The sequence below is a fragment of the Lutra lutra genome, chromosome 18, assembly GCF_902655055.1.
Source record: "Lutra lutra chromosome 18, mLutLut1.2, whole genome shotgun sequence".
Lineage (NCBI taxonomy): Eukaryota > Metazoa > Chordata > Mammalia > Carnivora > Mustelidae > Lutra > Lutra lutra.
In genome coordinates, this window is record NC_062295.1 from 2,344,270 (window position 1) to 2,370,033 (window position 25,764).

Here is a 25,764-nt window from a genome sequence, read left to right on the forward strand (position 1 = left end):
CGTCCCTGCCGCACCCGCCGCTGCCCGACCTGCCGCCCGGCCTGAGCCCTACGCCGCCGCCGCCGCCCTTGGCGCTCGCCCTGGCGGAGCTGCCGCCTCTGCCCGCGCTTCCGCTGCGGCCCGAGCCCCTCGCGCCCTGGGGCCCCGGCGCCCACCTGGCGCTGCCGGAGCTGCCGCCCGAGGCCTGCGTGCCCGCGCCGCCTGCCGCCGCGCTCGCGCTGCAGGACCTGCCGCGCCTGCCCGCGCCCGCGCCGCCGCCCGCGCACCTGCCGCTGCCGCCGCTGCCCGAGGCCGCCATCGCCGCCACGCCCGGGCCGGTGGGCGCGCGCGGCCGCCCCCCGCTCGTCGCCGAGCCGCCCCCCCAGCCGCTGCCGCCGCTGCCCGCGCCCTCCAGCCTGCTGGCGCCGCCCGCGCCCCCCGCCCCCTGGTTGCTGCCCGCCTTCCCCGCGCCGCTGCCGCCGCCCCCGCCGCCGCACCTCTTCCTGTCGCCTCCCTGCTGACGGCGCGACCCTCCCGAGACCGTGGACCCCGAGGGGCTGCGGGCGGGTTAGTAACCAGCCCCGCCTGGGACTGCCGGGCCGGGCGCCCCCGACCGCCTTCCCCACACCGACGGCTTCGGAAAGCCTGGGTCAGAGCCTGGACTGCGCAAGAGGGGGGGAGTGTCCGGGGAGCCGCCCAGCTTTGGGGTGGAAGCACCAAGTCTAAAAATACATTCGTTTTAAAGAATAGGGTCTTTATTCCATTTTCCCCGCCCGCCCTACAGCAAGCCTCCCGCCTGGTTATTTGAGACCGTAACTCATCCCGTGTGCTGATAAGTGCGCGGCTTATCAGAGCCTTCTGGACAGGGACGGGGGTTGTGGGGGCGGGGGCGCCCACCGCACTTGGCTTGAGGAAATGAAAACAAGAGTTTGAAATGCCCTGACCGGGTCCGCAAAATATCTCATTTTCCCCTCTAAAACGAAGGGTTTGGGTCCCATCACAAGGCCCTGCCCTACTCTGCGTGTATGACTTCTGGAAACAATTCGGGAGTCAGGCTGTGAACTGAAATAGATCCAAAGGTTCTTCCTGGGTGCCCCGGAAAAGCAGCACCATCCGGTGCTGATGGCTAACCGATACTGGGCCCAGGAGCAGCGGCATCACATGCAAGGACCAGGTCGTCCCCACCAGGGACAGGAACGCTCCCAAGGTGAGTCATGAAAGGAAGCTACTATTCTCCCCCCACCTTTGCTTGCCCTCTCCTTCATCCCTACCCTGCCAGGTTCTCCCCAGCAGCGCACAACCCCGAATAAAAGTTCCCTTTGTTACTCAGGTGGCTTGGTCTCAGGTAACCAGGCAGATGTCCTATTTCAATGGGTCTTCTACAGGTCCGGAGTGGTATCGGGAAGCCAACCTGACCTTGGGCGACCTCTGAGAGCCGGGGATCCACCAGCAAGAAAGGCAGTATATGAATTTCCTGGGACTGCTGGAGCAAATTACCACAAACTGGGCCACTTAAAAAGAATCTGTTCTTTCAAGGTTCTGGAAACCAGAAGTCCAAAATCAAGGCATTTAGGGCTGTCCTCCTCCCAAGGCTCTTGGGGAGGATCCTCTCTTGCCTCTCGGAGCTCTTGGTGACCCTGGCATTCCTTGGCTTGCAGCCTTGTCCCTCCAGCCTTGGGCTCCAGCTTCACCCCGCCTTACCCTGTGTCTGTGTCTCAAATCTTCCTGTTTTTTTCTTTTGACACCCGTCTTTGGGTGTAGGGCCCACCCTGAATCCAGAATGATCTCATCTTGAGGTTTTAAATTTATCTTAATTACAGCTGCAAAGACTGTTTTCAAATAAGGCCATGCTCACAGGTATCAGGGCTTAAGGCCTGGCCTGTGGTGAGGGCTGCCATGCAATCCATACGGGCAGTGTTCTCCCCCCGGGGAGGGGGGGCTGGCCCACCTCCAGAGCTGTCTTCCCAGCTTCCCCGAACCCTGTGTTTGACACCTTGTCTCTTGCTGACCTGGAGCCCTGGGTGCCCTTGCAGTTCTTCAGCAGGAGCACAAGCCACTAAGTACCTTAATGACTCCCTTTCCCCTTTCTTGAATTATGGCTGAGTTCCCATTCCTGCTGGCTTGCTTCCTCCATGGACATCCCGCAGCTCTCCTTTCTCCGCTAAGAATCACACTCTGCAGGAAGGACAAGACTGAAGGCATGCTCTGAAAGTTCACAGCCTTGGGGTGAAGGGTGACCCCCACTCAGAACCCCAGATGGGTAACTGCTGCCACAGAGAAACCTCAGTGAGGGGAAGCCCATGCTCGGTTAGAGCCTCAGTTACCGCAGATAATAAAGTTAACTGTTGCCAGATCTATGGAGTCTGGCCGGAGTGAAAAGGCCCTGATGCTGTTATCAAAAGACTCTCGTGACAAGTCAGGCCCTACAGTGATCCCCCCAAGGTGCGTGGGGTGCTCCCTGCCCGGGCAGATTCTTGTAGCGATCCTGGGGGTAGGTAAGGCCAACTTCTCCCTTCCCTCATTTTGCAGCAGGGAAGCAGCTGAGGTTACTGCACTGGTGACTTACCCAGCAAGGTCTGACCCATCCTCCCTGAGGCTGCCCACAGCAGGTGGACGCAGAGCCAGTGAAAGGGCGGCGGGGTTGGCGTGGGGGGTCTGGGAGGGGGTCCTCCCGGTGTGATCAGATCCAGAGGCAGTCTGCCTCTGGAGCACTGCCGGGTGCCTGGAGGAGCGAGGGGGAAGGAGCGAACACTGGCTGGGGAGGAATGGGGCAGGATGTGGGGGGGCAGGGGGGCGTTGTGGGCAAAGAGGCACTGGGACCCCCAGGTTACCCTCCAGCACTGGGCTCAGGGCCTTGAGGTCATGGTCTGGGGCTGCTTCAGGCTTGTCCTGTTTCTCAAAGGACCTGTGGGCAAGTTCCCATTGCGCTCTGAGCTTGTTTCATTGTCTGGAAAATGGGGGTAGAGAGCTGTCCTGGGACTCCAGGGTTTCATCTGCACCTTTTGATTCAGGGGCCCCAGGAATCTGGCTTTTCTACCCATAAAGTCTGGGGCTTTGGGCACCTCCCTGAAGCGGAGGCTGGTGTTCCCTTGGGGTTGTGCAGTCCCCCAGCCCACTCCATACTCTTCTTGGCACCATGGGGGCTCTCGGACCTTCAGTTCCCCTCCTTTGTCTTTGGGCCACACTTTTCTCTAAAAGGGTGCTAGCTGTTGGGATTGGAGTTAACCCGCTTCCGCCCTTCCCCTGCCTAAGCCCAGCGCGGCTGCTTCCGCCCACCTGAGTGGCCCAACCCCACTGTCCTCCCACAGAACAAAGGTCTGGTCCAGTTGTGCTACTCCCCGAAGCAGTGAGTGGAGTGAGGCCGCCCTCCCTTCCCCTGTGCCTCAGTTTCCCTCCACAGTCCTGTGTTGGGGCAGGTTTCCCTCCCCCATCTCTTTCTGGGCGGAAGCGGAGACTGTGGGGGTGGGGAGTCCAGCAGACAGGAGGTGGTAACCGCGCAGAGGGAGTCCTCACCTCCATATCAATGGCATTCCAGCCCCACTGACAGTCCCTGCTGGGCCCCAACTTTAACCCTTTGGTTCCTGGATCCCACGCAGTCCAGGTGGCCCTGGGACCCAAGAGACGGCCTAAGGAGGGCTGAGGGTGGGAAGCCTGTCCCGCCTGGGCGCCCTGGGAATCCACCCTCGGCCACTTAGCCCTCCTGCTCGAGGTTCCTCTGACCAGCCCTGCTGACCTCTCTTTGTTCTCCCACAGCCTATCCCACGTTCACCCTCCCCGAAAGCCTTGGCTGGGGGGTCTGTGTCTTCAGCCTCTGAGCACCCCCTCCCATGTGGCCGGCCCACCCCTGGTAGTGTGCACGTCTTCTCTGTTGGACTGTTGACCTGTTGAGCCCAGAGGAATTTGGATCTAGAACACTGAGGGTCCTGGGTGCTGTCCCCGGGAGCAGGACGCTTAGCCAGGATGTGTGTGTGCAGCACGCACGGGGCCGGGCACAATGCTGGGGGTTTAGAGCTGCCGGTGGAACGGAGGGTCCTTGGCGCCAGGCCTGACTGCAGGCTCATGGGCGACCTGGGCTTGTCAGGGTGAGTTGATCTCATGAAACCCAAGGCTTTCTCTGAGCCTAGAGAGCAGAGACCCGGGGCTGGGCTGCCCAGGATGGGAGGCCCCGAGGGAGGGTTGCTGGGGCCCTCGCAGACCTGGGCTTCAGGTTCGCCTCAACAACTGCTTCAACCTGTGTGTCCGGATTCCTCCAGGCCCCCAGGCTTGCCTCTGTTTGCCCTTCTCCTCAGCCGCCCCTCCCCAGCATGAAATCCAGGGCCCCAGGCGATGGATGAGCTGGGCAAACAGCTCCGAGATTCCCCAGGATCACCACGGCCTGCAGGCCCAGTCACGGAGCCCATGTTGGGGGCCCCAGTGGCCCTGTTACTTCCCAGGCCGACAAGGGGTGCCCCCTCATAGAGCAGAAGGTAGCAGACTCCTACCTTCTCAGGATGAGGTATGGAAGTGAGAGGCTCTTCCAAATGGGGCCCCAGCTCTGCCTTAAAGGGTCCGCCTGCCACCCAGGAAAGTGTATGAAAGGAAGGAATTTTCATCAGCGTCTCCCACCCCCGTTCTTTTTCCCTCAGTTCCTAGCACCCAGGGAGGGGCTTGAGGGAGTTCATGACCTCCCATACGAGGGGCCCATGTTTGTGGGTCATGTAAGGTTTCTCACAGGGGTATTTGACCTAAGAAGTGTAAGGACCTTGACCTTCCATGATCGGTCCCTGGTTGGTGGCAGGATTTGAATTATAGTCTGTGAGTCCCAGGTTGCCCCCCCACAAGAGGAGTCACAGGCTCCGACGGGGTCTCAGGAGTGGGAGGGTCTTTCCTGGGGACAGTGAGGCAGGGTTCACCTGGGGTCACCTTCTTGGGCTCCTCCAGAGTGATCATTTACCCCTCATGGCAAAGCCTTGGGTCCTGGGGCCTCACCCCCAGCTGGGGCTTCTGTCTCTGCTACTCTTTCCCCTTCACCCACAGACCCATGTGTGCACCTCCCCTGCTTTCACAAGAAATTCTTTATCCCTTGGCCCCTAGAGACCTGTGGCAGCTCAGCTGGGCCCTCAGTTTCAGTGTGGGGGTGGAGACGGCACACCTGAGCTGGGGGGGGGTGTTTCTAGGCCGTTGCCAGGGTGATGCTACCTGAGCTGGCCTCCAGGCACCTGTCGCCCAGGGAACAGTGCGGGCGGGGCCCCTCCCTTGAGAGCCGCCGGGGCCACCGGGCTGAGACTGAAGACAGATCGGGTTCCTGGGGCGGGCAGGGGGACGAGAGCGGGGTTGGGGGTGTGCGATACTGGGGGATCCGGGTGTGTTGGCAACGCGGAATGAAACGCCTACAGGGAGGAGTTGCTGGGGGAAGGGGCGGTGGCGTGAACCTCTACTTCTCTTTGCTCAGCCTGCTGGAGCTCCATTCCCCGTCCTACTCCTTGCTCCCCAGCTGGCCTGTCTGTCCTTTCCCTTGTCCCTGCATTCTCACAGGCACGGAGGTTCTTCCTTCCCCATTCCGGTCACAGTACCCCCTCCCAGGCTCCCCAACCCACCCCTTGCTCTGCCCGCTGCCTGTAGCTCCCGCTTTCCCCAGTCTTTCCCCAGTCTCGGCTCCGCTGCCCCTCGCCTGCCTCCACCTCAAAACCCCGCCTGCACCTGGGAGCCGGCTGAGTCCCCAGGTGACACCCACAGACGGTGCGCTGCTGCGCCGGCGGGACAAGGCTCTGCTCAGCCTGCAGGTGGGTCCGGAGGGTCTTTGCAAGCTGGGTCACAGGGGCAGCGGCCAATAGGACCCTCGAGAGAACGCCGCTACTCAGCTGAGGGCTGTGAGACTGATCTGTGCGTGTCCGGGTCAGAGAGAGGTGCTTTGCAAGAGGCCCACGGATGTGAGGGACGGTCCTGGCCAAGGCCACTGACTTCCCCACGTCCTGGGCACTGAGACCCCCACCCAGTGGCAACGGACCCACCCCTGGGAGTCAACCAGACCGTCTAGGGTTAAGAAGACCTGAGCGGACAAGATGGCTTCAACTGGCCTTGAACTCCTGGGTATGACCCTGGCCGTGCTGGGCTGGCTGGGCACCCTGGTGTCGTGTGCCTTGCCCCTGTGGAAGGTGACCGCCTTCATCGGCAACAGCATCGTGGTGGCCCAGGTGGTGTGGGAGGGGCTGTGGATGTCCTGCGTGGTGCAGAGCACCGGCCAGATGCAGTGCAAGGTCTACGACTCCCTGCTGGCGCTACCCCAGGACCTGCAGGCCGCCCGCGCCCTCTGCATCGTTGCCCTCCTGCTGGCCCTGCTTGGGCTGCTGGTGGCCATCACAGGGGCCCAATGCACCACGTGCGTGGAGGACGAAGGCGCCAAGGCCCGCATCGTGCTCACCGCAGGGGTCCTCCTCTTCCTCTCAGGCATCCTGGTGCTCATCCCTGTCTGCTGGACGGCTCACGCCATCATCCAGGACTTCTACAACCCCCTGGTGGCCGAGGCCCTCAAGCGGGAGCTGGGGGCCTCCCTCTACCTGGGCTGGGCCGCTGCTGCCCTGCTCATGCTTGGGGGGGGCCTCCTCTGCTGCACGTGCCCTCCACCCCAGATCGAGCGGCCAAGAGGACCAAGGCTGGGTTACTCCATCCCCTCCCGCTCAGGGGCATCTGGACTGGACAAGAGGGACTATGTATGACGTGGAAAGTGTCCCTGGAAACCCGCAGCTCAGAACCTTGACCTTGCCCCCACTGCCAACACCACCCGAAGCAAAACCCCTTTCCCAGAAGCTCCAATCAGGGCTGGCTATGGAGTGGGGTCCCTACAGGTCCTTCTCCTACCTCGCCCTCCAGGCAAAGCCAGAGCTGATGGGGTGTGCCCTCCTGTTCCCCCAACCCCCCCGCTTCGCTTCCCCCCCCACCCCCGGACGAACTGCTCACTTCTTTGGTCCACAGATTAGGCTGGCCATCCTCTTCCTCTGAGGCTACCCCTGGCCTAGGAATTTGGGCTTCACCCAAAGGGCAGAAGGTCCTTGGCTCCAAAATAAGGAGGGGATCCCTGCCTGGGGTGGGTCCTCCCCAGCCTGGCCACCACCTGAATCCAGAGGTCCAGGCCAGGAGCCCCAGCCAATCACCCCACCCGCTATGCCCACCTGCCAGTGGGGGAATAAACCAAGAGAATTTGTACCTTGGCTCTTCTAGTCTGTGGTTGGGTGGGGAAGACCAGGTGGCCTTCCAGGGGGCTGTCAGCCTACGGCTTGCGCAGTGGAGACCCTCCCTTCCCCTGTGAGGCACAAGAGGCACAAGGTTAAGATGAGCCCCTTGTGTTCTCCTCCTCCCCTGCTGGGTTGGCACCCAGCAGTCCCCCAGCAGCACCCAAAGCAAAGAACAAAATAAGACACGCTTTATTTAGCAAAAACTGGTGAGTGTGTTGGCGGGGCGGCATGGCAGAAGTGTGCAGGGCTGAAGGTGAGAGGATCGGGGTGGCGGGGGGTGGGGCATCTGGAGCACAGCTGGGACGGGACTGAGACCTGGGAGGCGGGCAGTTCTTTGGTATCCGTGAGGCTTGAGAGCCCCCAGGGGTTCCAGAGGCTGGACCAGTGAGGACGGACTCCAGGACAGGCTGAGAGCCCCCGGACGGCTATGCTGGCCCACAGCTCCAGCTGGCCTCCAAGAAGGGGATGCCCAGAGTGGAGAAAGATCCAGAAACCAAAGCATCTCCTCCTTGGCGCCATCATCCAAAGGCAAGAAATACCAACAGCAGAGCCCAGGAGAGACCTGGGTTCCTTGGTTAGGTTATCAAGTGAATTTTAAAAATACCCCTCCCCACAAAAGTGAAAAAGATCAAAACAATCCCCAAGCTGTCTGCAGCACCGTCTCAGTGTCTCCAGCCCAGCAGGTTGCTGAGGGAGCCTCCACTCCCCTACCAGAATTAGACGTAATTCTTAGTGGGGTACTCAGGGGCACCCTGAGAGGTGGCGTGTGCAGCTGATGCTGAGTAGCGGGCCATATAATGGTTTGGGCCCCGGGACCCCCCAGAGGGACAGGTGCAGCACAGCAGCCCCCCGCCCAGCAACAAAAGGCCAGAGGCTGCCCAGCCCAAGTAGAGAGAGGCCCCTAGCTCCCGCTTTTGGGCATCTGACACCAGGGGGTTGTAGAAGTCCCGGATGATGGCGTGAGCCGTCCAGCATACGGGGATCAGGATCAGGACCCCTGAGATGACAAAGATGATCCCAGAGACTAGCACCAGACGGGCCTTGGAGTCCTTGTCCTCCACGCAGGTGGTACACTTGGCTCCCGCGAGGTAGACCAGCAGCCCGAGCAGAGCCACAAGGAGGGCGACGACGCAGAGGGCGCGGGCGGCCTGCAGGTCCTGGGGCAGCGCCAGCAGGGAGTCGTAGACCTTGCACTGCATCTGGCCGGTGCTCTGCACCACGCAGGACATCCACAGCCCCTCCCACACCACCTGGGCCACCACGATGCTGTTGCCGATGAAGGCGGTCACCTTCCACAGCGGCAGGGCACACGACACCAGAGCATTTACCCAGCCAAGCAGTGTCAGGACAATCCCCAGGATTTGCAGACCAGCGGAAGCCATGGCCAAGTTGAGGCTGAGAGGAGCCGCCCTGGGGGACAGAAGCATACTGATATGAAGACAGGCTGGTCCAGATCCTCTGTTACTGATGAGGGCCAACTCTCACGCCACAGGCTGTGGCATCCCACACAGGGCAGTGTTATCAGACAGCAAAGTAGCCAAAAGGGCAGGAATCCGCCCAAAGAGGGCAGTTTCCAGGTGCCCTCCTTGGGGCACACAGATGGTGGGTTGGCTCTAGCCAGGAGTTTCAGGCTCAAAACCTGTCAGTTTCAACATCAAGATCGGAGATCCAAGCTTCCTCCCACCACCCAATAGCAGTGTCCAAACCCCTCACCCCAACCTAATTCCATACCCCCAGGCGGGTGGTGACCTTTGTTTCTCAGGTGATCTGTCATCCCTGGCCTAGCCAGGCCCTACTTGTCCTGGCCCAGCCTCAGTCAAACTCCAGAGGGGGCTGGAGAAGTGAAGAAGAAAGAAAATTCCACCCTCTTGCCCAAAAGCTCTTCCCAACGGCTCCCCTCTGCCCCCCTGGGTCCTGCTCATCTGCCCTCCCTTAGGGTCACACTGAGGATACTTCCAAGGCTGGGGACATTTTCTTGTGCCTTCCTGCCCCAAATGCCATCCTCTCAGGATTCAATTCCTCTAAAAGGACCTAAACTCTTGGAGTGTGTCCAGCGAACTGCCCCCCTCACTTGTCTCCCCACGCACCCCACTCTGTTGTGGTTGGCTTCAGGGGTCAGTTCTGCTCGAGGTCCTGTTGCGGTTCTCCGTTGCCCAAAGTTTCCACACAGGATTTGGACCTTAAGTTATCACCGGCCCCAGCCGAGTGGCCAGAGGACAGACTGTGCACTCATTTGCATCCCGCCCATACCTGACGGAGCTAATGACCTCGGAGATCGGACGGGGCGGCCCATGCCGTGTTCATCCCAACCCCAGCGTTGGCCCTCCATGCCTCTGGCCCGCTTAGCGCCCGTCCAGGCACCCAGCACCTATCCCCTTCCAAGACCCTACCCCTGTCCTCGACCCCTTCTCTTTCCGCACACTACGTGGTCGGCTTTGTGCAAGGGCGCCCCCTCCTGCTTTCGATCTGAGTCCGGCCCGAAGAAGGGACGGCAACTTGGGAGCGGTGCTGCGGGAAGGGCTTAATGGCGTCGGTATCAGCAGGGTCGGCTCCAGTAGGTGAGGGGGAGGGGGGGGGTCCCGCCCCAGAGAGCAGCGCAGGTGGGGGAGGGGCGCCCGGGTTTCTGTGCCTTTGTCCCGGGGGAGGGGGAGGGGCGTTTAACCCTTCGGTGGCTGCAGAAGAACCTGACCAGCTCCGCGGCTTCGGCGCAGACCCCGGCCCAGGGGCGGTGTCCCCCCAGATAAGTCCAGGTTCTCTACACGCACCCCTACCTACACCTACATACCCCCTGCACCCCACTCCTTGAGCAGTCCGCCTTTTCCCCTCCAACGCTGGCACTTCCCCCAGGCTCACCTGCGGAGAAGCCCACAAGGATTCGTAGGAGCCGCAGAGTGTGCGCACGGGGGCGGAGGTGGGGGTCTTAAAGAGGCAGTGACGTCACTGGACCACCGCCCCGGGGAGGGGCAGAGACCCCATTCCAGACTGTGGCACGCGAATCCCAACCTCGTCAGCTGGGGTCGCTCGAGCCTGGGGCCGCTGCTCCGGCGTGTGGCTCGGGGTGGTGGGACCTCAGCTGGCTAACGCCGGCCCCCAGTGGGTCAGGGCATAGGGCATGAAGCCCCAGCTTGGCTCTTGACTCCGCGACTTACTAGTCCTGGGGCCCTGGGAACTCACCCAACCTTCCCAAGGTTCAGTTTCACACTCGGAAAAATTGGAGACAACAAGCGCACATTTAACTGTGTAGCTATGCTCCAAGGTAGAAATTAAAGACATTATTTTTTTTAAAGATTTTATTTTATTTATTTGACAGAGAGAGATCACAAGCAGACGGAGAGGCAGGCAGAGAGAGAGAGAGAGGGAAGCAGGCTCCCTGCTGAGCAGAGAGCCCGATGCGGGACTCGATCCCAGGACCCTGAGATCATGACCTGAGCCGAAGGCAGCGGCTTAACCCACTGAGCCACCCAGGTGCCCCTAAAGACATTATTATTATTATTATTTGTTATGTCGTTATCATTATACTCCGGGGTCCTTAAGAAAGCTGCAGTTATCTGATTGTCACCCCCAACTTCCTGGACTTCGGCATCCACAGCACAGGGCCAGGTCTGCGTCCCTGCGGGGTCCCCGCCGCAGGCGCACCGAGTTGGTGCTTTTTGAGCTAATGACTGAATTGAGCGGGCCAGGCAGGGCGGGGCGTCCAGGAGCCGGTCGCCGGGCGGGCCGAGCCGAGGGGACCGCCCCGGAAGGCGGGGGCGGAGGCGGGGCCGCTGCTGTCCGCCCCGGCCCGCGCGCGGCGGGCTCAGACGGCCGCGGCCGCCGGACGCGCACCATGGTTCCCGGTCAGCTGCGTCCGCTGCCGCGGCTCCTCGTGCTGGGGCTCGGGCTGGCGCTGCTGGGCGCGGCGGGCGGGGATCGAGTGCCAGGTACGCCGGGCTCGGGCTGGGCGGGAGGTCGCTGGGGGCCCTGGGAGCCTCTCGCCGGGGATCGGAGAGCCGGCATTGGGGACCCAAAGAACGGGGCCCAGCTGGGGGGGAAGTAGGCGGACACGGGGATTCGGGGTTAGGTGGTCTCCGGACACCGCACTCCCTGCCCGGGAGAGGTTCATCCAGCTCCGAACTTCATCCGCAGTCTCGGCCTCAGTTTCCCCCATTTCAAATGGGGGGACGGCTTCTGTCCTAATAAGTCCAGACTCGGAAGTGGAGGAAAAAGAAAGTTTGAGGCGGGATGTCTCATTCGGTGAGAAGGCACGCCCTTATCCTGTTAAGTACCTGGTCTGTCTGGCCCCATTGACCGAAGAGTCTCGGGGAGGTGGTATCGAGAACACGGGGGTCGGTCCCCCCTATACCATGTGGGGTGCCCCCTTCCATCCGGTGACTTCAGTGCCCAGCTATGCGGGGGGAGGGACTGGGGTCGGGCCCGGTGCCCAGGAGTGAGTCACCAGCCGGCTGCGGGGGGGGGGCGGTGGGGACCTGATACCCCCCCCCGCAGCGTCCCGCGCTAGGCCCCCCTTTCCCTCACGCTGCTGAGCCCCGGCCGGGCCGTGCGGTCACCTGTGAGGAATGCGGGGGGAGGGCGCCGGTGACTCACGTTATTCGAGCCGGCCGACCCTGACCTCAGCCCCCAGAATAGCCGTGCCCCGCCCCAGCCTCTGACCGGCGGCCCCCTCCCCAGGCACCACCCCCTGCTCTCGCGGCAGCTCCTGGAGCGCGGACCTCGACAAGTGCATGGACTGCGCGTCTTGCCCGGCGCGACCACACAGCGACTTCTGCCTGGGCTGTGAGTGGGGGGAGGGACCAGGGACGAATGGACCAGAGTAGAAGAGTTGCGGGGGTGGAGAGGGGCGCAGTGGGCTTCAGATCTGGGGAATTAATCAGGAGTGGGGGTTGGAGGTGGGGTGGGAAGGGATAGGATTAGGACAGGGGCCAAGGTGGAGAAAAGGCGTGGGGCTTTCTCTCAGGTGGGATCTAGGGGGATATAGGGGGCGGGGCTAGTACCGAGAGGGGCGAGGCCTAACTTGGAATCCCGCCCCCAGGCGCTGCAGCCCCTCCAGCCTCCTTCCCACTGCTGTGGCCCATCTTGGGGGGTGCTCTGAGCCTAGCCCTCGTGCTGGGACTGCTTTCTGGCTTCTTGGTCTGGAGACGGTGCCGCAGGAGAGAGAAGTTTACTAGTAAGTGAGCCAGCCCCTCCCATCCCGTCCCCCTCCCCCACGCCCCGTTATTCCTCACCATCTCCCTGCTCCTGACCACCCCTCTTCTTATCTTGCAGCCCCCATTGAGGAGACCGGCGGGGAGGGCTGTCCTGGTGTGGCACTGATCCAGTGATAGTGAGAGCCCTTGCCAGCAGGAGGCCCCACCCACTCATCATTCATTCATTCATTCATTCATTTTGGAGCCAGCCCCCTCACTCCAGATACAGCCAGAGCCACTCTTCCAACAACAGGGGTGTGGAGGGATGGGGGACTGGTGAATCAGCTCTCCGAGGCCTGGGCCCAGGCTTCAGAGGAGACTTCCAAGGTGTCTGACTGCCCTGTCTCTGGCTCCAGAATGGGAAAGGAGACCCACGCTGGCTCACACCAGACAGCTGACACTAAGGAACCGCAGCATTTGCACAAAGGGTCCCTCCCTCCGCCCCCATGGCCCAAGGGCCTGAGGGCCAGACATCATCAGGCCCCACCCACTCGGACGTTCTGAAATTCCACCATGGGGTCTCTGTCTGGGGGGTTAGGGACCTGTTGCTAACACTAGGGGGCTGGCCCTCTAGGGGGGCTGGCCCTAAGACACTGTCCCCCCTACCCCCAAAGGGGGGGAAATATTTATTTTGGGGAGAGAGTTTGGAAGGGAGGGAAAATTTATTAATAAAAGAATCTTTAACTTTAAATGGTTTGGAGAGTGGCATGATCCCCAGCCCAACTTCCCAGAGCTGGAGGGAGGAGTGAGTCAGCCGCGGGGGCGGGGGGTGAGGCTCTGACTCACACATTCTCAATGCCTGAGCCCAGCCTGCCAGGACCTGGTCAGGCCCTGACCATTTTTTCCAGGGAAGATTTTGAGAAACCCCAAGCATCCAGTGTCCCAGCCTTCCCACCTTCCTTCCCAAAAGGTCCCAGGGTTCCAGACGGAAGCCTTCATTTGCTCAGCAATCTTTATTCAATTCTAGGGGTAATGCCTCCCTTCCCATGCTCCTGTCCCTCCGGCCCCTCCCATTCCAGGACTCTGTGGGATTCAGTGTCCTACTCTGTTGAGGGTCCATCCTGGGGCCCAGGGGCCTGGTCTGGAGAATATTCAGGACAGCTGGTCCCTCAGTGGGGATGCTGGTCTTCTCTGTTGTGGGGAAGAAGGAAAGTGGGCAGAAATACTGCCCATGGGCAGAAATACTGCCCACCAGCACTCAGAGCTCCATTATCTCCCCAGCTTGGGTTGCAGAGTAGTGGGGGGTGGGGGTGTCCCCTAGCCTCAGCAGCCGGAGGGCCTCAGGGATCAGGTTCCCAGGGTAGCGCCACAGAAGCAGCTCAGAGCAGGGGCTCCTGGAAAAGGAAATAACAGCATGGGGCTGAGGCTGGCCTGGAAGAGCCACCTCCCTCCAGGTCCAGGTCCCCAAGAGCTCTTGGGCTGCCAGCGCCTTCCAAGGAGCCAAGATGGGAAACAACAGAGGTTGGGTAGAAGCTAAAAATAGCAGGATGAGGCAGGGCCTAGAAAGTGGCTTCAAAGATCGGGTGTGATCCTCCAGAAGGCCAAGACAGCGGTGGTGCCTACCTGAGTGGGGGCAGAGACGGGGGGAACGCCATGGGGAGGCTGCAGTAAGGGTGGTCATTGTGCAGGCTGAGTCGAGAGAAGTGAGTGGCCATGTTCTCTTCAGAAAGGAACTGTTTTCGCAAGGGCTCCCTGGGGAGAGACAGGAAGACAGGCAGGCTGGGATATTCACATCCGTGGCAGTCTGCTGGGGACCTAAGGTGACAGAGATCTTGTTGGGAGTCCCTCCCTGCCCCCAAACTCACTGCTCCTCCTCCAGGCGCCGCTTGGTGCTCATGGGCACAGCTCCTCGGGGAGGGGAGCTGGGAAGAAAAAAAAGCCAGGTGCACCCTACCCTCTTGGCCCCATCCCCAGGATCTGCTCTCCAGTGCCTGCAGTGTAGCCAGGAAGCCCCCAGACCACCCGTCACAGCTGACACCTAAGTCACCCCATCTCCCAGGTCAACCAGCAGCCTGCCTCAGAACTCAGCCCAGTCTTAGCTTATGCCCAAGCCTTGCTGACTCGCCCCACCGCGTGTCATCTTGCAGACCAGCCATGAGCCCCCAGCCCAAGCTCCTGGGCCTGGGGGCAGGCCCACCCAGTTCCCTCACACACACCTCACGTCCTGGGCTCGGGGCGTCCCCGACGCGGCCCGTGGGTCGCGCTGGGCCCGACCTGGGGGGCCTCGTTCCAGGGGCTGCTGCAGGATCATTTGGGTTCGGGGTCCCACAGGCAGAGGGTGGGATCCAGGCGACGGGGCGGAGCCTCAGAGGGCGTGGTCCAGCGTGAGGGGCGTGGCACTAGGCGCGCGCAGTGGCGAGGTTCTGCGCAGGCGCGGAAGACGAGCGTCGCGCGGCTAGAAAGCGGGTGAACTCGGCGAGGTGGGGGAGGGATCTGTCGTAGAGGGACCGCGCTGGGCGCTACTTCGTGTTGGCGACCTTCGCGGCGGTCACCTGGGATCCTGAAGCTCTGGGTAATACTCGGCGGCCGCCTTCGCACCGGTCCGGCCGGCGGTGTTGGGGCTGTCCGGCGCCCCGAAGGGAACCGCTCGCGGGCACGTTCAGACTTGTGAAACTGCGTCGCGCTGAGCGCCTTGGGATTTGTAGTTCTCCACATGGAGCGAGCTGTGCCACACGCTATACCTCTGGGTCAGGTGAGGCGGGCGTGGTGCGCGGTGCCTTCTGGGGTTTGTAGTCCATGCCCGGCTAGGAAGAGGCGGCAAGGAGTCATTCCTGAGCACGACTGCCCTGTTTTGTTTGGGACTCGGACTCTGACCCAGGAGCGGCCTCTGACCCAGCAAGACCTTAGGGGCCTAACGTGAAAGTCGGAGGGTAGGGATTAGAAGTCAGTATATTTTATGTATCGGGTTAATGGAGCCACTTTTTTTTTTTTATAAAATTTTTAAAAAAGATTTATTTGGCAAAGAGAGATCACAAGTAGGCAGAGAGGCAGGCAGAGAGAGAGGGAAGCAGGCTCCCCGCTGAGATCCCAGGACCAGGATCCCCGGGGCCCTGAGATCATGACCCGAGCGGAAGGCAAAGGCTCAACCCACTGAGCCACCCAGGCACCCCTGGAGCCACTTTTTAAGCGCTTTTTACGAGACAGTTGTGTGCGAAGCTCTAGATACATGAGCTCAGACACCTGTGACAAAGTCTCCTGTGAGCTCCATTTACCACTTGAGGAGGCCAGGCTGGGCACTTGCTGAAGGTCCTGGTAGACATCACACCTCAACAACCCTTGGGACTCTGGGCACACACCCACTTGGTGGGCCGCCTCAAAGGATGGCTGAGCGATCTGGGCCATGGGAGGCCGGACAGACGGCAGGGGATGCAGGAAGGAGTGTGACTGGCAGGTCCTAGATGTCCCAGGTCGCCTTCATCCAGCTTCCCCCCACAGATGGAAGTGTTTCAGGCCCTGCAGCGGCTCCACATGACCATTTTCTCCCAGAGTGTCTCACCCTGCGGGAAGTTCCTTGCAGCTGGCAACAATTATGGGCAGATAGCCATCTTCAGGTATCCTCATCCCGGCTCCCACCATCCTGTAGCTCTAGCACTTGTAACCCCTGGTATTGGCACCCCCTGCTTCTGACTCTCAGGCTGCCCTCCCCTCTCCCTTCAGCTTGTCTGCTGCTTTGAGCTCTGAGGCCAAAGAAGAAAGTAAGAAGCCCGTGGTCACATTCCAAGGTGGGTACAGCCATGGAGTCTGGCTTAGAGAACCCCCGGGTAGGGGACGGCAGCAGGACAGGGTCACTCAGGTTCTGCATTTCCGTCTAGCCCATGATGGGCCTGTCTACAGCATGGTCTCCACTGACCGACACCTGCTCAGTGCTGGGGATGGGGAGGTGAAGGCCTGGCTTTGGGCAGAGATCCTCAAGAAGGTAAGGAGTGTGGAGCTGGGGGACGGTTGGGGTGCCTGGTCCCAGGGAGCCTCTGACATCATCCAGTGTTTCCTTCCGTGAAGGGCTGTAAGGAGCTCTGGCGGCGTCAGCCTCCGTACAGGTAAGCTAGGGCCCTGTGGGCAGAAGGGGCTTGGGGGCAAAGGTACTGCCTCACCAGAGCTGACCTTGCTTTCTCTCTCCCAGGACCAGTCTCGAAGTGCCTGAGATCAATGCTTTGCTTCTCGTCCCCAAGGTCTGAGCCCTTTGTGACTGGGGCTCTACTCTGCCCTGTTCTTGGTCCAGTCTTAAAAGCCTTTCCCCGCTCCCTGTCCTGATTCGACGTTGACTTGCGATTCCACTCTGCCTTCTTCTGTAGGAGAATTCTCTCATCCTGGCGGGGGGAGACTGTCAATTGCATACGATGGACCTTGAGACTGGGGCCTTCACAGTGAGCAGGCCACGGGGCTGGGTGGTCAGGGCTGGATGGGAGTAGGGGCATCCTTCCAGGGTCTCCTCCTGACACTGGCCCTCCTCCTGCAGCGGGCTCTCCGGGGCCACACAGACTATATCCACTGCCTGGCACTGCGGGAGCGGAGCCCCGAGGTGCTGTCGGGTGGTGAGGATGGAGCCGTGCGACTTTGGGGTAAGTTAGTGTCTGGTTGGAGGGAAAGGTGGTGGCGAAGACTGGGGCCAGCAGGACGCTTCTCACCGTCCTTCCCCCACAGACCTCCGCACAGCCAAGGAAGTCCAGACCATCGAGGTATATAAGCATGAGGTGAGGGCACGTGCCATGCCCTGTCCTCCCTTCCACCTCCCTGGGCATCACCCATGTCTTCATCTCCTTCTCTTACCCTCTTTCCCCTAGGAGTGCTCGAGACCCCACAATGGGCGTTGGATCGGATGTCTGGCAACTGACTCAGACTGGATGGTGAGCAGGGCAAGGTGCAGAATGGGGTTACCACTGCGGGCCCTGCCAGCTGAGAGCCTGACCTCAAAGTGGCTGGGGACCCCCACCTTTCTGCCCAGGTCTGTGGAGGCGGCCCAGCACTCACCCTCTGGCACCTCCGATCCTCCACACCCACCACCATTTTCCCCATGCGGGCACCGCAGAAACATGTCACCTTCTACCAGGACCTGGTGAGGCCCTCTGTCTTGCTTCTGCCACCTTTTCCTGGTTCCCCTCTCCAGTTCTGACCCCTGACTGCCCTCCCTACCCTCCACAGATTCTGTCTGCTGGCCAGGGCCGCTGTGTCAACCAGTGGCAGCTGAGTGGGGAGCTGAAGGCCCAGGTGCCTGGCTCCTCCCCAGGGCTGCTTAGCCTTAGTCTCAACCAGCAGCCAGCAGCACCCGAGTGCAAGGTGGGTCCTGCAAGGGGCTGCGGCGGTCCTCGGGGCGCGGAAGGGGTGGGGGGGACACATGTATGGCCGGGCCAGTCACCCCCCTCTTGCCTCCAGGTCCTGACAGCCGCGGGTAACAGCTGCCGGGTGGATGTCTTCACCAATCTGGGCTACCGCGCCTTCTCCCTGTCCTTCTGAGCTCTGTCAACACCTCTTCCGTAGTAGGGATTTGGAGTGCTTTTTTTTTTCTTTCTTTTTTAATAAATAAATTTTCAGGCTATTTTTCCGCTTATGTTCTTCCCAAGAATGGAGGCCAATTTGGGGTAATGATTTTTATATATTACTCTGTTCGACCTTGATACATAAATACCCACCCCCATCTCTGCCCTGGAGCACGCCAGGCGCAAGGTGCTTAGAAAACAGAGACCTATATGGATTTAAAACAACTCTGCCTCACCTGCCCCGCCACCCACCTGGGGTCCCTGGCCCCCAAAGCTGGCCCCTGCTCCCATTGAGCCTTTGCCCAGCTTCCCGGGGCGCGGAGGGCACCAGCCCCCTCTGGAAGACAGGGCCCTGGTGCTACATTGGCCAGAAGAGTTACGTGAACCATAGGCCACTGGCGGTCCCCTTCGCCCGTCCTTCAGGTCCTTCGGAAGAGATTGCTCAGGAAGCCGCCGGCGGACCCAGGACCCAGGCGCAGCGAGAAGCGCGTTGCGGCGCGATGCGGGGATGATCCGGCCGCACTGAGCTCCTTCTGGCGTTGCGAGCGCAGCTGCTGTGCGATCACCACCTGCATGTCGTCCTGCGCCGGCCACAGGAGCGGGTCGGCGCGGTTGGCCCCGCCCCTTCCGGTCCCCCGCCCTTCCGGTCCCGCCCCTCACCTGCCAGGCCTCCAGCTCTTGCGTCAACGCCACCTTCTGGCGGATAGTGCGAAGCAGCTCCCGAGAGAGCGAGTCCCTCTCCAGAGAGACGCGGCTGAGCTCCAGGGACAGTTCCAGCGCTCTGCCGGCAAGAGGCGCAAAGAGTGGGTCCGAGGGCGCTCGGGCGTCAGGGAGCGGGCGTGGCGAGACGCCGCTGGACCCCGACGGGAGTGGTGCTGCTGACACCGAAAGCAAGGTCGGAGGGCTCCCGGTGGGTGTGGGGATAACTATATCACGTGGCGGGGGTTGGGGGGTGGGATTCGAAGGCCCAGGGTGCCTGGGAGTCCCACGGGGGCTGTGGTGCATGGTGGCAGAGGCTCACTTGTTCACAGCTTCGTCCCGATCCGAGAGGGCGCCGCTAAGGGCCTCCTCGGGGTCCTCCTGTGTTCGCAGCTCCTTCTGCCTTCGCAGCTCCTCCCGCAGGGACAGTATCTCTGTCCGCTGCAGCGTGATCTGTAGGCAGGGGAAGGTGAAGAGAAGCAGGTGGGCCCCTGGGTCTCCCAGCAGCCAGGGCTTCAGGTCTCCAGGCCCTCCCTCGCCTGCTCCACAAACTCTCGGGGCAGCTGCAGCCAATGTGGAGAATAATCTGAGGCCCCGGGCTGGTGCAGGATGGGGTGGGGTAGGGTCGGCGGGGTGGTGTAAGCCTGCAGAAGGGATGCTGAGAGAAGCACTAGGAGGTGGGGCTGGGGGGTGGGGGGAAATGGGGCCCAGGAAGCCCTCCTGGAAGAGGTGGCGTGGCATACAGTCTGGCTCTTGAAGCATAACTACAAGTTTGTTGGGATGAAGATAGATCCATGTAGAGGGGGAATTAGTGGGCAAAGGCTCAGAGGTGTAGATGGGCAAGAGAAACTGGCCTGGGGAGGGGCTCTCCATCCGCTCTCGCACTCCCACACCTCATCCTGCAGCCGGGCCACTTCGGCCTCCTTCTCCTCGAGTATCTCCCCTGGCCTCAGGGATGCTCGCTTCTTGGGAGGCTCCAGGCTTTCCTCTTGGGCTGAAGGCTGGTGGCTGAATGCCTCTTGGATCTCAGGGGACAGAGTGTTCTGTTCGCCAAAGGAATCCGTCAGTGAGGTGTCGGACCTCCTGGGGAAAGGAGGAGGGGCGGAGTCTGCATGGCACGTGGGGGCTAGTGGGCCACGAGCTCACCGGGGCGTCTCTGCGTCCGTCCGCTTTCTGGTCCTGGTCACCGTCGAGGCTCTGAGCAAGCTCGGACTGCAGTGAGGCTACCGACACGTCGGCGTCCTGAAGGCGCGACTCCTCCTCCAGCTCTGAGACGCGCCTCTGCAGTCTCCGCAGCGCGCTCAATGCCTCCCCGGCCTCGGAGCGCGCGCGTTCCAGCTGCGGAGGGACAGAGAAGGGACAGACAGAAGGGCAGAAGTGTGGTCAGCCAGCCAGGGACGCCCGGCGCCCTCATCCCGCCGCCGACCTACAGGGGGCGCCGGCGCGCCGCCCAGAGCCCGCAGTCCCGCGCGTCGGAGCACCCCAGGGATCCTGCTCCCACCCCCGGATCGCTGGGCGGCCTTGGGCCGCGCAGGTCCCCTCGGCAGATTCCAATTTCCTCCTCTATAAAGCAGGGTGCGGACAGGTGCCCTGGCTTTAAAGTTTCTAGTCCGCCTCCCCCCAGCCCCACCCCATCGGGTCACCTGGCGGGGCCCCGCCCCCTCCCCGGACCGGTCGGCCTGCTAACTCCAGGCCCTCCTCCAGCGTTTATTGATCCTTCTAACCCCGCTGAGTGCTTCACCCTCCCGTCGGCTCTTCATCATCCCCATCCCATCTCACAGACAAGGAAAGTAAGAAGGGATGTTGGGATCCGGGCCCACGTTATTTCACCACAGAGTGCATGCTCCTGAGAGCTCAAACATCAGGCCATTGCTGCCTCTTGTCATTTCCTTTTGTGCATCTCCACTGCCCCAGACCTGGTCCAAGTCCCCATCATCTCTGACCTCCCAACTGCTGGGCTCTGATGCCTTCTAAAGGCAGACCACTCCTGCTCAGTCTCCTTCCAAAGCTCCCACGTGCCCCTGGGCTAATGCCCAGGCTCTCTTGGCCCAGCTTCTGGGGCTCCCCATGACCCAGCTATGGCCTCATCTCCCTGGAAGCCCCGAGGCAGTGGCCCCTGCCCTGGTCAGATGCACCCCCCCGCCCCCCCACCGGTCACCTCCAGGCTATGCTCCCGCTTCTCACGCCGCAGTAGCAGCAGCTCCTCGTGGGTGGCCCGCAGCCTGGCCTGGCCCTTCTCCACCTCCTCACGCAGGCCCCGGATCTGGGCCTCCAGGTCCTGCCGGCGGCCCTGCAGCATCTGGTTCTGGGGAGAGACCTCAGGGCTGGAGGGGGGGTACCAGGCCAGCCCCAGATCACCCCCAGCCCCAGCTGGCACTTACCTCCCCCTGTAGACTCTCCAGCCGCGTCCTCAGCTCTGCTCCTGCCAGGACCTGAGCCTGGCACTGCCCCCGAAGGCCATCCACTTCCTTCTGAAGCTCCTGCTCGGTCTGGGAGGCCTGTTGGGGATGAGGGGGAAGGCAGTGGAGCCCCCAGCTGGCCCTGAGCCTTGACCCCAAGCCCCATGCACCCACCCCCACACTGGGACACAGACACCTGCCCTCCCTCTGCCAGCGACACAGGATCGGTTCTCCCACCTGGGCCAGCTGCTGGCTGAGCCGGAGGTTCTGCTCGCTGAGCTCACAGAGGGCCCGTGCCCGCTCACGCCCACTGTCCTGCTGCTCGCAGCGCTGCTCTCCCAGCTGGGCACGCAGGGCCTCCACATCCCCCTCCAGCTCCACAGCTCTGGCCTCCCATTCAGCACCCCGCACTGCCAGGCCCCGGCGGAGCTCATGGTTCTCCTGCTGCAGCCGCTGTGGGGGCCCGGACAGAGAGTCAGGGACAGAGGGCGGGATAGGGGGAGGGGAGGCTGGAGCAAACACACAGATGGACCCAGAGGGGGTCCAGGGGGGCCTGAGACAGGTGTGGAAGCAAGAGGGAGAAGCAGGCAGAGAGTGAAAACCAGAGCCTTGGAGCGGTGGGGAGAGTGGAGAGAGGTTTCCAGGTCAGGCAGGAGGAGCTGATCTGGGACTGGAGGAGAGTGAGGATCCGTGATGCCCGCTCACCTCCGGCTGCTGCCTGGGCTTCTGCACCCGAGGTCGCAGGCGCCGTTTTTGGCGCCTGAGTCTGGCAGAATTTAAGCCCCGGCCCATGGCCTCACCAGCTAGTGTCCCAGGGGCTGAGGAGGTTCAGCCTCTGCTCAGCTCTTCTCCCCCAGCTCCTCTGGGCCAGCTCTCTCTAATTAACCCTGGCCAGCCCCGCCTGGGCCCCCGGCCTCAGCGTGCCCTCCCCAAAACCTGTCCAACAGGCGGGGGGACGCTCTTGTCACACCCAGCTGTCAGGCTTGGGGAGGCAGGCAAGTCGGGGGGCCAGCCTCTGGCCCCCACTCTCTATAAACCCTTAAAGCAAGAAGGCAGTGCTAAATGTATGGTGCTCCAGATATTAGCAGGCACTCCGGCCAGGCCCTGTGCTAGCGCCTTCCTGGTGCCATTTCATCCAGCCAACCAGAGTTAGAATTGTCAGTGTACTTATTTTCTATATGAGGAGCCTGGGGGTCAGAGAGGTCAAATGCCTTGCCCAGGGACACACAGTTAAGCAGTGAGGCAGCAATTCCAAACCACGTGCACAAACTCTTAACCAAATATCGTGGGGGCAACACAGCTCTAGGGTTAAATCCCCAGGTTCAGGGTCCAGTTGTCCTTGCTGGTGCCCTGCTGTGCTGCTCTCTGTGATTAGACAAGCTCTTTAATACCTCCCGGGTTCTGGCCCCCTAGCCAGCCCAGCAGTACTTCTGAGCTCCTCCCGCTGTGGGGTCTGGCTGTCTGCAGCACTGGAGACCACCGGGTTCCTAGCCTCTGGCAGCTTAGAGTCTAGAGACTCAGGCGCATGGACACAGGCTTGAACTTGGTCAAACTTGGTCGTTTCAGAGGGAGTGTGTAAGAGCTGTAAAGAAACCCTGATGAGGAAGAGTGGGGGAGGCTGGGGGGTTCTTTAAAGAGAAAGTGACGTTTGACTTCACACCTAAAGTGCAGGACAGAAGAGGGCTACAGCAAGGAACAGCACGTGCAAAGGTCCCAAGGGAACACGTGGGGGTTACTTGAGAAACTAAAAAGAGGTGCTAGGGGAGGACAGTGGTGTCACTGGCCAAGGCCCTCGAGCAGGGACTTTTGGGCCCTGGTGAAGAGTGTCATTGTAAGTGAGATGGGGAGCCGTGAGGGGATTTTAGGCAAGGACAGAAATGATCCAATTTGCAATTCTTGAAGATGCCTCTGGCGGCCCCATAATGGAGCATGGAGAATGGGCTCTGGGGGCAGGAGTGGAAGCTGGGCATGAGTGAGGAGGCAGCTGCGGGGGTGGGGCAGAGGCGATGTTGGCTTCAGCCAGCTTGGAGGCTGCAGAGACCCTGGGAAGCGGGTAGATTCAGAATCTGGTTTAGAGGCAAAATCCCTAGGGCTTGCACATGTGGGAGAAGAGAGGTCATGAGACGCTTGGGCTCTGGTCCTGATATGGGAAGCGGGGATGAGGACCACAGGTGATGGGGTCAAGATGCACCACTTAAATGTTGACATACCCACCAGGTGGCCGGGGGAGGAACTGAGGGACATAAGCTCCCCAGGTCTATCCTGAAGCAATGGTTGGGGCTCTATGGATGCTGGAGTTGGGGTTGTCCGGGGTGTTTAGGGGCCCGATGTGACCCTCAGAATGGCTATGTGGGCAGAGGGGGGAATTCTATGTCACAGGACTAGGAGAGAATTGGCCAAGATAACACACAGAAAGGGCTTAGCCCAGGGCCAGGCAGGGAAGGGGTGCCCAGTAACTGGTGGCTGGGGTTGTGCCATCCCACTGAGGGGCCAGACCCAAGATTCAGAGAAGGCCGGTGGCTGGCCCAGGGTCCCACAGCCAGGCAGAGGCCTGAACCCAGGTCCTGGCTTGTCCTCAGAGCCCATGTCCTCAACCACTGGAGAATCCCTCCAGGAACACTGGGCCCAATCCTGAACTGCTGTTCCAGGGGCCTCCCCCTGCGCACCTGTCTCCCAACTGCCCTCCGCCAGCTCAGGCTGTCCCCTGTCCCACCCCTGCCCGGGCCACCAGCTCACTTCCTCGCGCTCAGAGTGCTGGGCGCTCAGTGTCTCCAGCTGCCGCTGTAGCTCCTCATTGCGCTCCAGAAGCATCTTGCCAAGCTCCGCAGCCAACAGCAGGTCCTTCTCCTTCTGCTGTAGCTGGAGGGCCAGGTCCTCGGGCTCCTCGGGCCCGGGGCCCCCTCCCAGGAACGAGTCCCGCCTTTCCAGCACGAAGGGGAAGAAGCCCTCGTTGCCACTGGGGGAGGCACCTCCAGAGAGCAGCCCCGACAGGAAGCCTGGTCCTTGTGGGGAGCTCATGGTGGCTGCAGCCTCTGTGGGCACAGGAGGGTCAGTGGGGACAGGCAGCTGGTTGGGACTTGCCCCCTGCTGGTCAAGATCTGGCCCTGTGGCTAGGGCCTCCTTGGGCTGTGAAGGGTTAATGATCTGTGTCTTGGCCACTCAGCTCCGTTAATGTCCCCGGGGTAAACTGAGGCAGGGAGTACAAGGAAATGAGCTGCTGTTGACAGACATCCTCTGCCCCCAGGTAACTGCCCCAGTGCTCCAGGACCCTGCTGACCGTGCCCCCCACCCCCCACACCTTAGCTGACCTGGCTCCCAGCCCCTCACCAGCAGGGAAGCTCTTTCTAGAAGCCAAGTTCTCAGAGACTCAGGACTCAAGAGGAGCTCAGCCCCTTCCCCTCCCAGAGTACAGGCCTTGGGAATTTAGGCCTGCAGATCCCTTCACTTCTAGAAGCCCAGGACCCCAGCCCCCTTCCCTCCCAGGTATCCTGGTCCTTGTTTTCCTATTTTCTCAAGATCCAGGTGTTTTGGTCCCCATGCCTTGGAGCTCAGGTGCCCAGACCCAGTCCTCCCATTCTGGAGTGTTGGCCCCAGTTTCCCAGGGGCCCCCGGGCAGGCCCAGGGCAGGGCCAGGTAACAAGTTGTACCAGCAGATGGTGGGGCCACTCCAGGTTTCTGTTTACTTCCCGGCCCGCCCCTGGGGACGGGAGCCCAGTGGCGCTCTCCCAGGGCTGCTTAGGGCCCAGCCGATGGGGGGCTCAGAAGGAGACACACCAGATTTCGCTGGCACCCTCCCCACCTCCAGCCCTCTGGGGGGTCCCCCCCCACCCCTTACACACGCGTGCACCCCCCACACACACACCTGTCCCTTCCACCCTAGATGTCTAAGCCCAGTCCCATCCGCAGGACCCAGTTGTCGCGGTTGTTCCGGCCTAGCGGGGTCCCGAAGTCTCCCTGAGGTGGCCCCTGTGGCCCCAACCCCGCTCTGGAGACCCGGGGGCGTCCCTTCTCCTCCCGCCTTCTCGCACCTTCTCGTACCGAGCTGCTGTTTAGCATCTCGATCCAGGCGTCTGAGCCCCCTGCTCCTCGACACACACACACACACACCCCTCACCGGTCCCAGGCATCCGAGGCTCAGCGACCACCTACCTTCCTGCCCACGCCTCCAGCTTGAGCGCCCCAGGAGCCAGGCTCGACCACCCCACCCCCGGCGCCTTCTCGCGCCGACCCTGTTCTACCTGAAGCTCCAACGGCCCCCGTCCTCAGGCGCCCCCCAGGCTCTCACCCGCAGACGCCGGGCTCCCTCCAAGGTCCCCGCGGTCCCGGATCCCCTCTTCCGGAGGCGGCGCCAGGTGCCGGGCCGGCGCAGGTGAGGGGGCGGTGCAGCGGGCAGGGCTGGGGCGCCCCCTGGCGGCCAGAGTGGCCGGGCGGGGCTGAAGGAAAGTCGCCTCCACCCAGCTCTGGGCACCTGCTCCGTGCCGCTGCCATCGGAAACCATGGGCCCCATTAATTGATCACCTGTTGGGTGCAGATCCCACGCTGCGCACAGACGTCAGCTCCTTTCCCCTCACAACTGCCCTGTGGGGTAGGACATTACTGAGAATGACAACGAGGACAAATATAACATACCAAGCACTCTGCTAAGTAAGCTCTTTTATGAGCACAACTCGTTTACTTTTATGACATCCTAATGAAGCAGGAACTGCTATTGTCCTCATTTTACAGATGAGGAAGCTGAGGCTGAGGGGGACCCCTCACTTGCTTGGGGCTCTCCATCTCGAGGTGGCCCGAGGCTGGACCCCATGCTCCAGTGCGAGGA

General features: G+C 61.6%; 6 protein-coding genes and 1 long non-coding RNA gene across 13 annotated transcripts; 4 read left to right on the plus strand and 3 right to left on the minus strand.

Annotated features, from left to right (window-relative positions):
• The first annotated feature begins 306 nt into the window (after positions 1 to 306).
• LOC125090685 (uncharacterized) lies at positions 307 to 1,497 on the plus strand. The gene is made up of 2 exons (XR_007124414.1): positions 307 to 1,186; positions 1,365 to 1,497. It is a non-coding gene; the product is annotated as an uncharacterized LOC125090685 (long non-coding RNA).
• Positions 1,498 to 4,537: 3,040 nt separating this feature from the next.
• CLDN9 (claudin 9) lies at positions 4,538 to 7,147 on the plus strand. The gene has a single exon (XM_047713862.1). The coding sequence runs from the start codon at positions 6,021 to 6,023 to the stop codon at positions 6,672 to 6,674; it is 654 nt and encodes a 217-aa protein (XP_047569818.1). The 5' UTR covers positions 4,538 to 6,020; the 3' UTR covers positions 6,675 to 7,147.
• Positions 7,148 to 7,361: 214 nt separating this feature from the next.
• Positions 7,362 to 10,154, minus strand: CLDN6 (claudin 6). Of its 2 annotated transcripts, none has more exons than XM_047714034.1 (2): positions 10,044 to 10,154; positions 7,362 to 8,600 (listed from the first exon to the last, which is right to left on the minus strand). In XM_047714034.1, the coding sequence occupies exon 2, from the start codon at positions 8,570 to 8,572 to the stop codon at positions 7,907 to 7,909; it is 666 nt and encodes a 221-aa protein (XP_047569990.1). In that variant the 5' UTR covers positions 8,573 to 8,600; positions 10,044 to 10,154; the 3' UTR covers positions 7,362 to 7,906. The 2 variants fall into 2 exon arrangements, with proteins under 2 accessions (XP_047569990.1, XP_047569991.1); XM_047714035.1 differs by lacking the exon at positions 10,044 to 10,154 and adding an exon at positions 9,976 to 10,026.
• Positions 10,155 to 10,956: 802 nt separating this feature from the next.
• On the plus strand, positions 10,957 to 13,064 carry TNFRSF12A (TNF receptor superfamily member 12A). Its single transcript, XM_047713452.1, has 4 exons — positions 10,957 to 11,110; positions 11,859 to 11,963; positions 12,220 to 12,354; positions 12,453 to 13,064. Exons 1-4 carry the CDS (start codon positions 11,017 to 11,019, stop codon positions 12,506 to 12,508), a joined length of 390 nt encoding a protein of 129 aa, XP_047569408.1. The 5' UTR covers positions 10,957 to 11,016; the 3' UTR covers positions 12,509 to 13,064.
• Positions 13,065 to 13,307: 243 nt separating this feature from the next.
• On the minus strand, positions 13,308 to 14,662 carry HCFC1R1 (host cell factor C1 regulator 1). 3 transcript variants are annotated; one of them, XM_047713450.1, is made up of 4 exons: positions 14,530 to 14,661; positions 14,179 to 14,235; positions 13,937 to 14,065; positions 13,308 to 13,707 (listed from the first exon to the last, which is right to left on the minus strand). In XM_047713450.1, the coding sequence occupies exons 1-4, from the start codon at positions 14,622 to 14,624 to the stop codon at positions 13,572 to 13,574; spliced, it is 417 nt and encodes a 138-aa protein (XP_047569406.1). In that variant the 5' UTR covers positions 14,625 to 14,661; the 3' UTR covers positions 13,308 to 13,571. The 3 variants fall into 3 exon arrangements, with proteins under 3 accessions (XP_047569406.1, XP_047569407.1, XP_047569403.1); XM_047713451.1 differs by lacking the exon at positions 14,179 to 14,235 and having other exon boundaries at positions 14,530 to 14,662; XM_047713447.1 differs by lacking the exon at positions 14,179 to 14,235 and having other exon boundaries at positions 13,937 to 14,128; positions 14,530 to 14,659.
• A 261-nt stretch (positions 14,663 to 14,923) lies between these two features.
• THOC6 (THO complex subunit 6) lies at positions 14,924 to 17,906 on the plus strand. 2 transcript variants are annotated; one of them, XM_047713444.1, is made up of 13 exons: positions 14,924 to 15,065; positions 15,809 to 15,924; positions 16,031 to 16,095; positions 16,186 to 16,289; positions 16,373 to 16,410; positions 16,494 to 16,542; positions 16,666 to 16,737; positions 16,830 to 16,932; positions 17,015 to 17,064; positions 17,155 to 17,217; positions 17,316 to 17,426; positions 17,513 to 17,647; positions 17,744 to 17,906. In XM_047713444.1, exons 1-13 carry the CDS (start codon positions 15,027 to 15,029, stop codon positions 17,822 to 17,824), a joined length of 1,026 nt encoding a protein of 341 aa, XP_047569400.1. In that variant the 5' UTR covers positions 14,924 to 15,026; the 3' UTR covers positions 17,825 to 17,906. The 2 variants fall into 2 exon arrangements, with proteins under 2 accessions (XP_047569400.1, XP_047569401.1); XM_047713445.1 differs by lacking the exon at positions 14,924 to 15,065 and adding an exon at positions 15,148 to 15,243.
• A 37-nt stretch (positions 17,907 to 17,943) lies between these two features.
• Positions 17,944 to 25,336, minus strand: BICDL2 (BICD family like cargo adaptor 2). Of its 3 annotated transcripts, none has more exons than XM_047713441.1 (10): positions 25,184 to 25,336; positions 23,682 to 23,977; positions 21,183 to 21,398; positions 20,928 to 21,044; positions 20,705 to 20,851; positions 19,693 to 19,884; positions 19,440 to 19,589; positions 18,869 to 18,999; positions 18,508 to 18,628; positions 17,944 to 18,428 (listed from the first exon to the last, which is right to left on the minus strand). In XM_047713441.1, the coding sequence occupies exons 2-10, from the start codon at positions 23,961 to 23,963 to the stop codon at positions 18,267 to 18,269; spliced, it is 1,518 nt and encodes a 505-aa protein (XP_047569397.1). In that variant the 5' UTR covers positions 23,964 to 23,977; positions 25,184 to 25,336; the 3' UTR covers positions 17,944 to 18,266. The 3 variants fall into 3 exon arrangements, with proteins under 3 accessions (XP_047569397.1, XP_047569398.1, XP_047569399.1); XM_047713442.1 differs by having other exon boundaries at positions 25,231 to 25,316; XM_047713443.1 differs by lacking the exon at positions 25,184 to 25,336 and adding an exon at positions 25,095 to 25,163.
• Positions 25,337 to 25,764: the final 428 nt, after the last annotated feature.

What these genes read in the sequence shown, in the direction of transcription:
- HCFC1R1 (XM_047713447.1), bottom strand. Translation starts at nt 14,624, where the DNA reads ATGATCCTGCAGCAGCCCCTGGAACGAGGCCCCCCAGGTCGGGCCCAG. An exon ending in CCCCGAGCCCAGGACGTGAG is followed by an intron (nt 14,129 to 14,529) that starts GTGTGTGTGAGG and finishes CTGTCACCTTAG; the next exon opens with GTCCCCAGCAGACTGCCACG. An exon ending in CCGTCTCTGCCCCCACTCAG is followed by an intron (nt 13,708 to 13,936) that starts GTAGGCACCACC and finishes TTCCTTTTCCAG; the next exon opens with GAGCCCCTGCTCTGAGCTGC.
- BICDL2 (XM_047713441.1), bottom strand. Translation starts at nt 23,963, where the DNA reads ATGAGCTCCCCACAAGGACCAGGCTTCCTGTCGGGGCTGCTCTCTGGA. An exon ending in AGCACTCTGAGCGCGAGGAA is followed by an intron (nt 21,399 to 23,681) that starts GTGAGCTGGTGG and finishes GGGCCCCCACAG; the next exon opens with CGGCTGCAGCAGGAGAACCA. An exon ending in TGGAGAGTCTACAGGGGGAG is followed by an intron (nt 20,852 to 20,927) that starts GTAAGTGCCAGC and finishes GTCTCTCCCCAG; the next exon opens with AACCAGATGCTGCAGGGCCG.
- THOC6 (XM_047713444.1), top strand. Translation starts at nt 15,027, where the DNA reads ATGGAGCGAGCTGTGCCACACGCTATACCTCTGGGTCAG. An exon ending in ACGCTATACCTCTGGGTCAG is followed by an intron (nt 15,066 to 15,808) that starts GTGAGGCGGGCG and finishes TTCCCCCCACAG; the next exon opens with ATGGAAGTGTTTCAGGCCCT. An exon ending in CTTTGCTTCTCGTCCCCAAG is followed by an intron (nt 16,543 to 16,665) that starts GTCTGAGCCCTT and finishes CTTCTTCTGTAG; the next exon opens with GAGAATTCTCTCATCCTGGC.
- CLDN9 (XM_047713862.1), top strand. Translation starts at nt 6,021, where the DNA reads ATGGCTTCAACTGGCCTTGAACTCCTGGGTATGACCCTGGCCGTGCTG.
- TNFRSF12A (XM_047713452.1), top strand. Translation starts at nt 11,017, where the DNA reads ATGGTTCCCGGTCAGCTGCGTCCGCTGCCGCGGCTCCTCGTGCTGGGG. An exon ending in GGGCGGGGATCGAGTGCCAG is followed by an intron (nt 11,111 to 11,858) that starts GTACGCCGGGCT and finishes CCCCCTCCCCAG; the next exon opens with GCACCACCCCCTGCTCTCGC. An exon ending in CAGGAGAGAGAAGTTTACTA is followed by an intron (nt 12,355 to 12,452) that starts GTAAGTGAGCCA and finishes CTTATCTTGCAG; the next exon opens with CCCCCATTGAGGAGACCGGC.
- CLDN6 (XM_047714034.1), bottom strand. Translation starts at nt 8,572, where the DNA reads ATGGCTTCCGCTGGTCTGCAAATCCTGGGGATTGTCCTGACACTGCTT.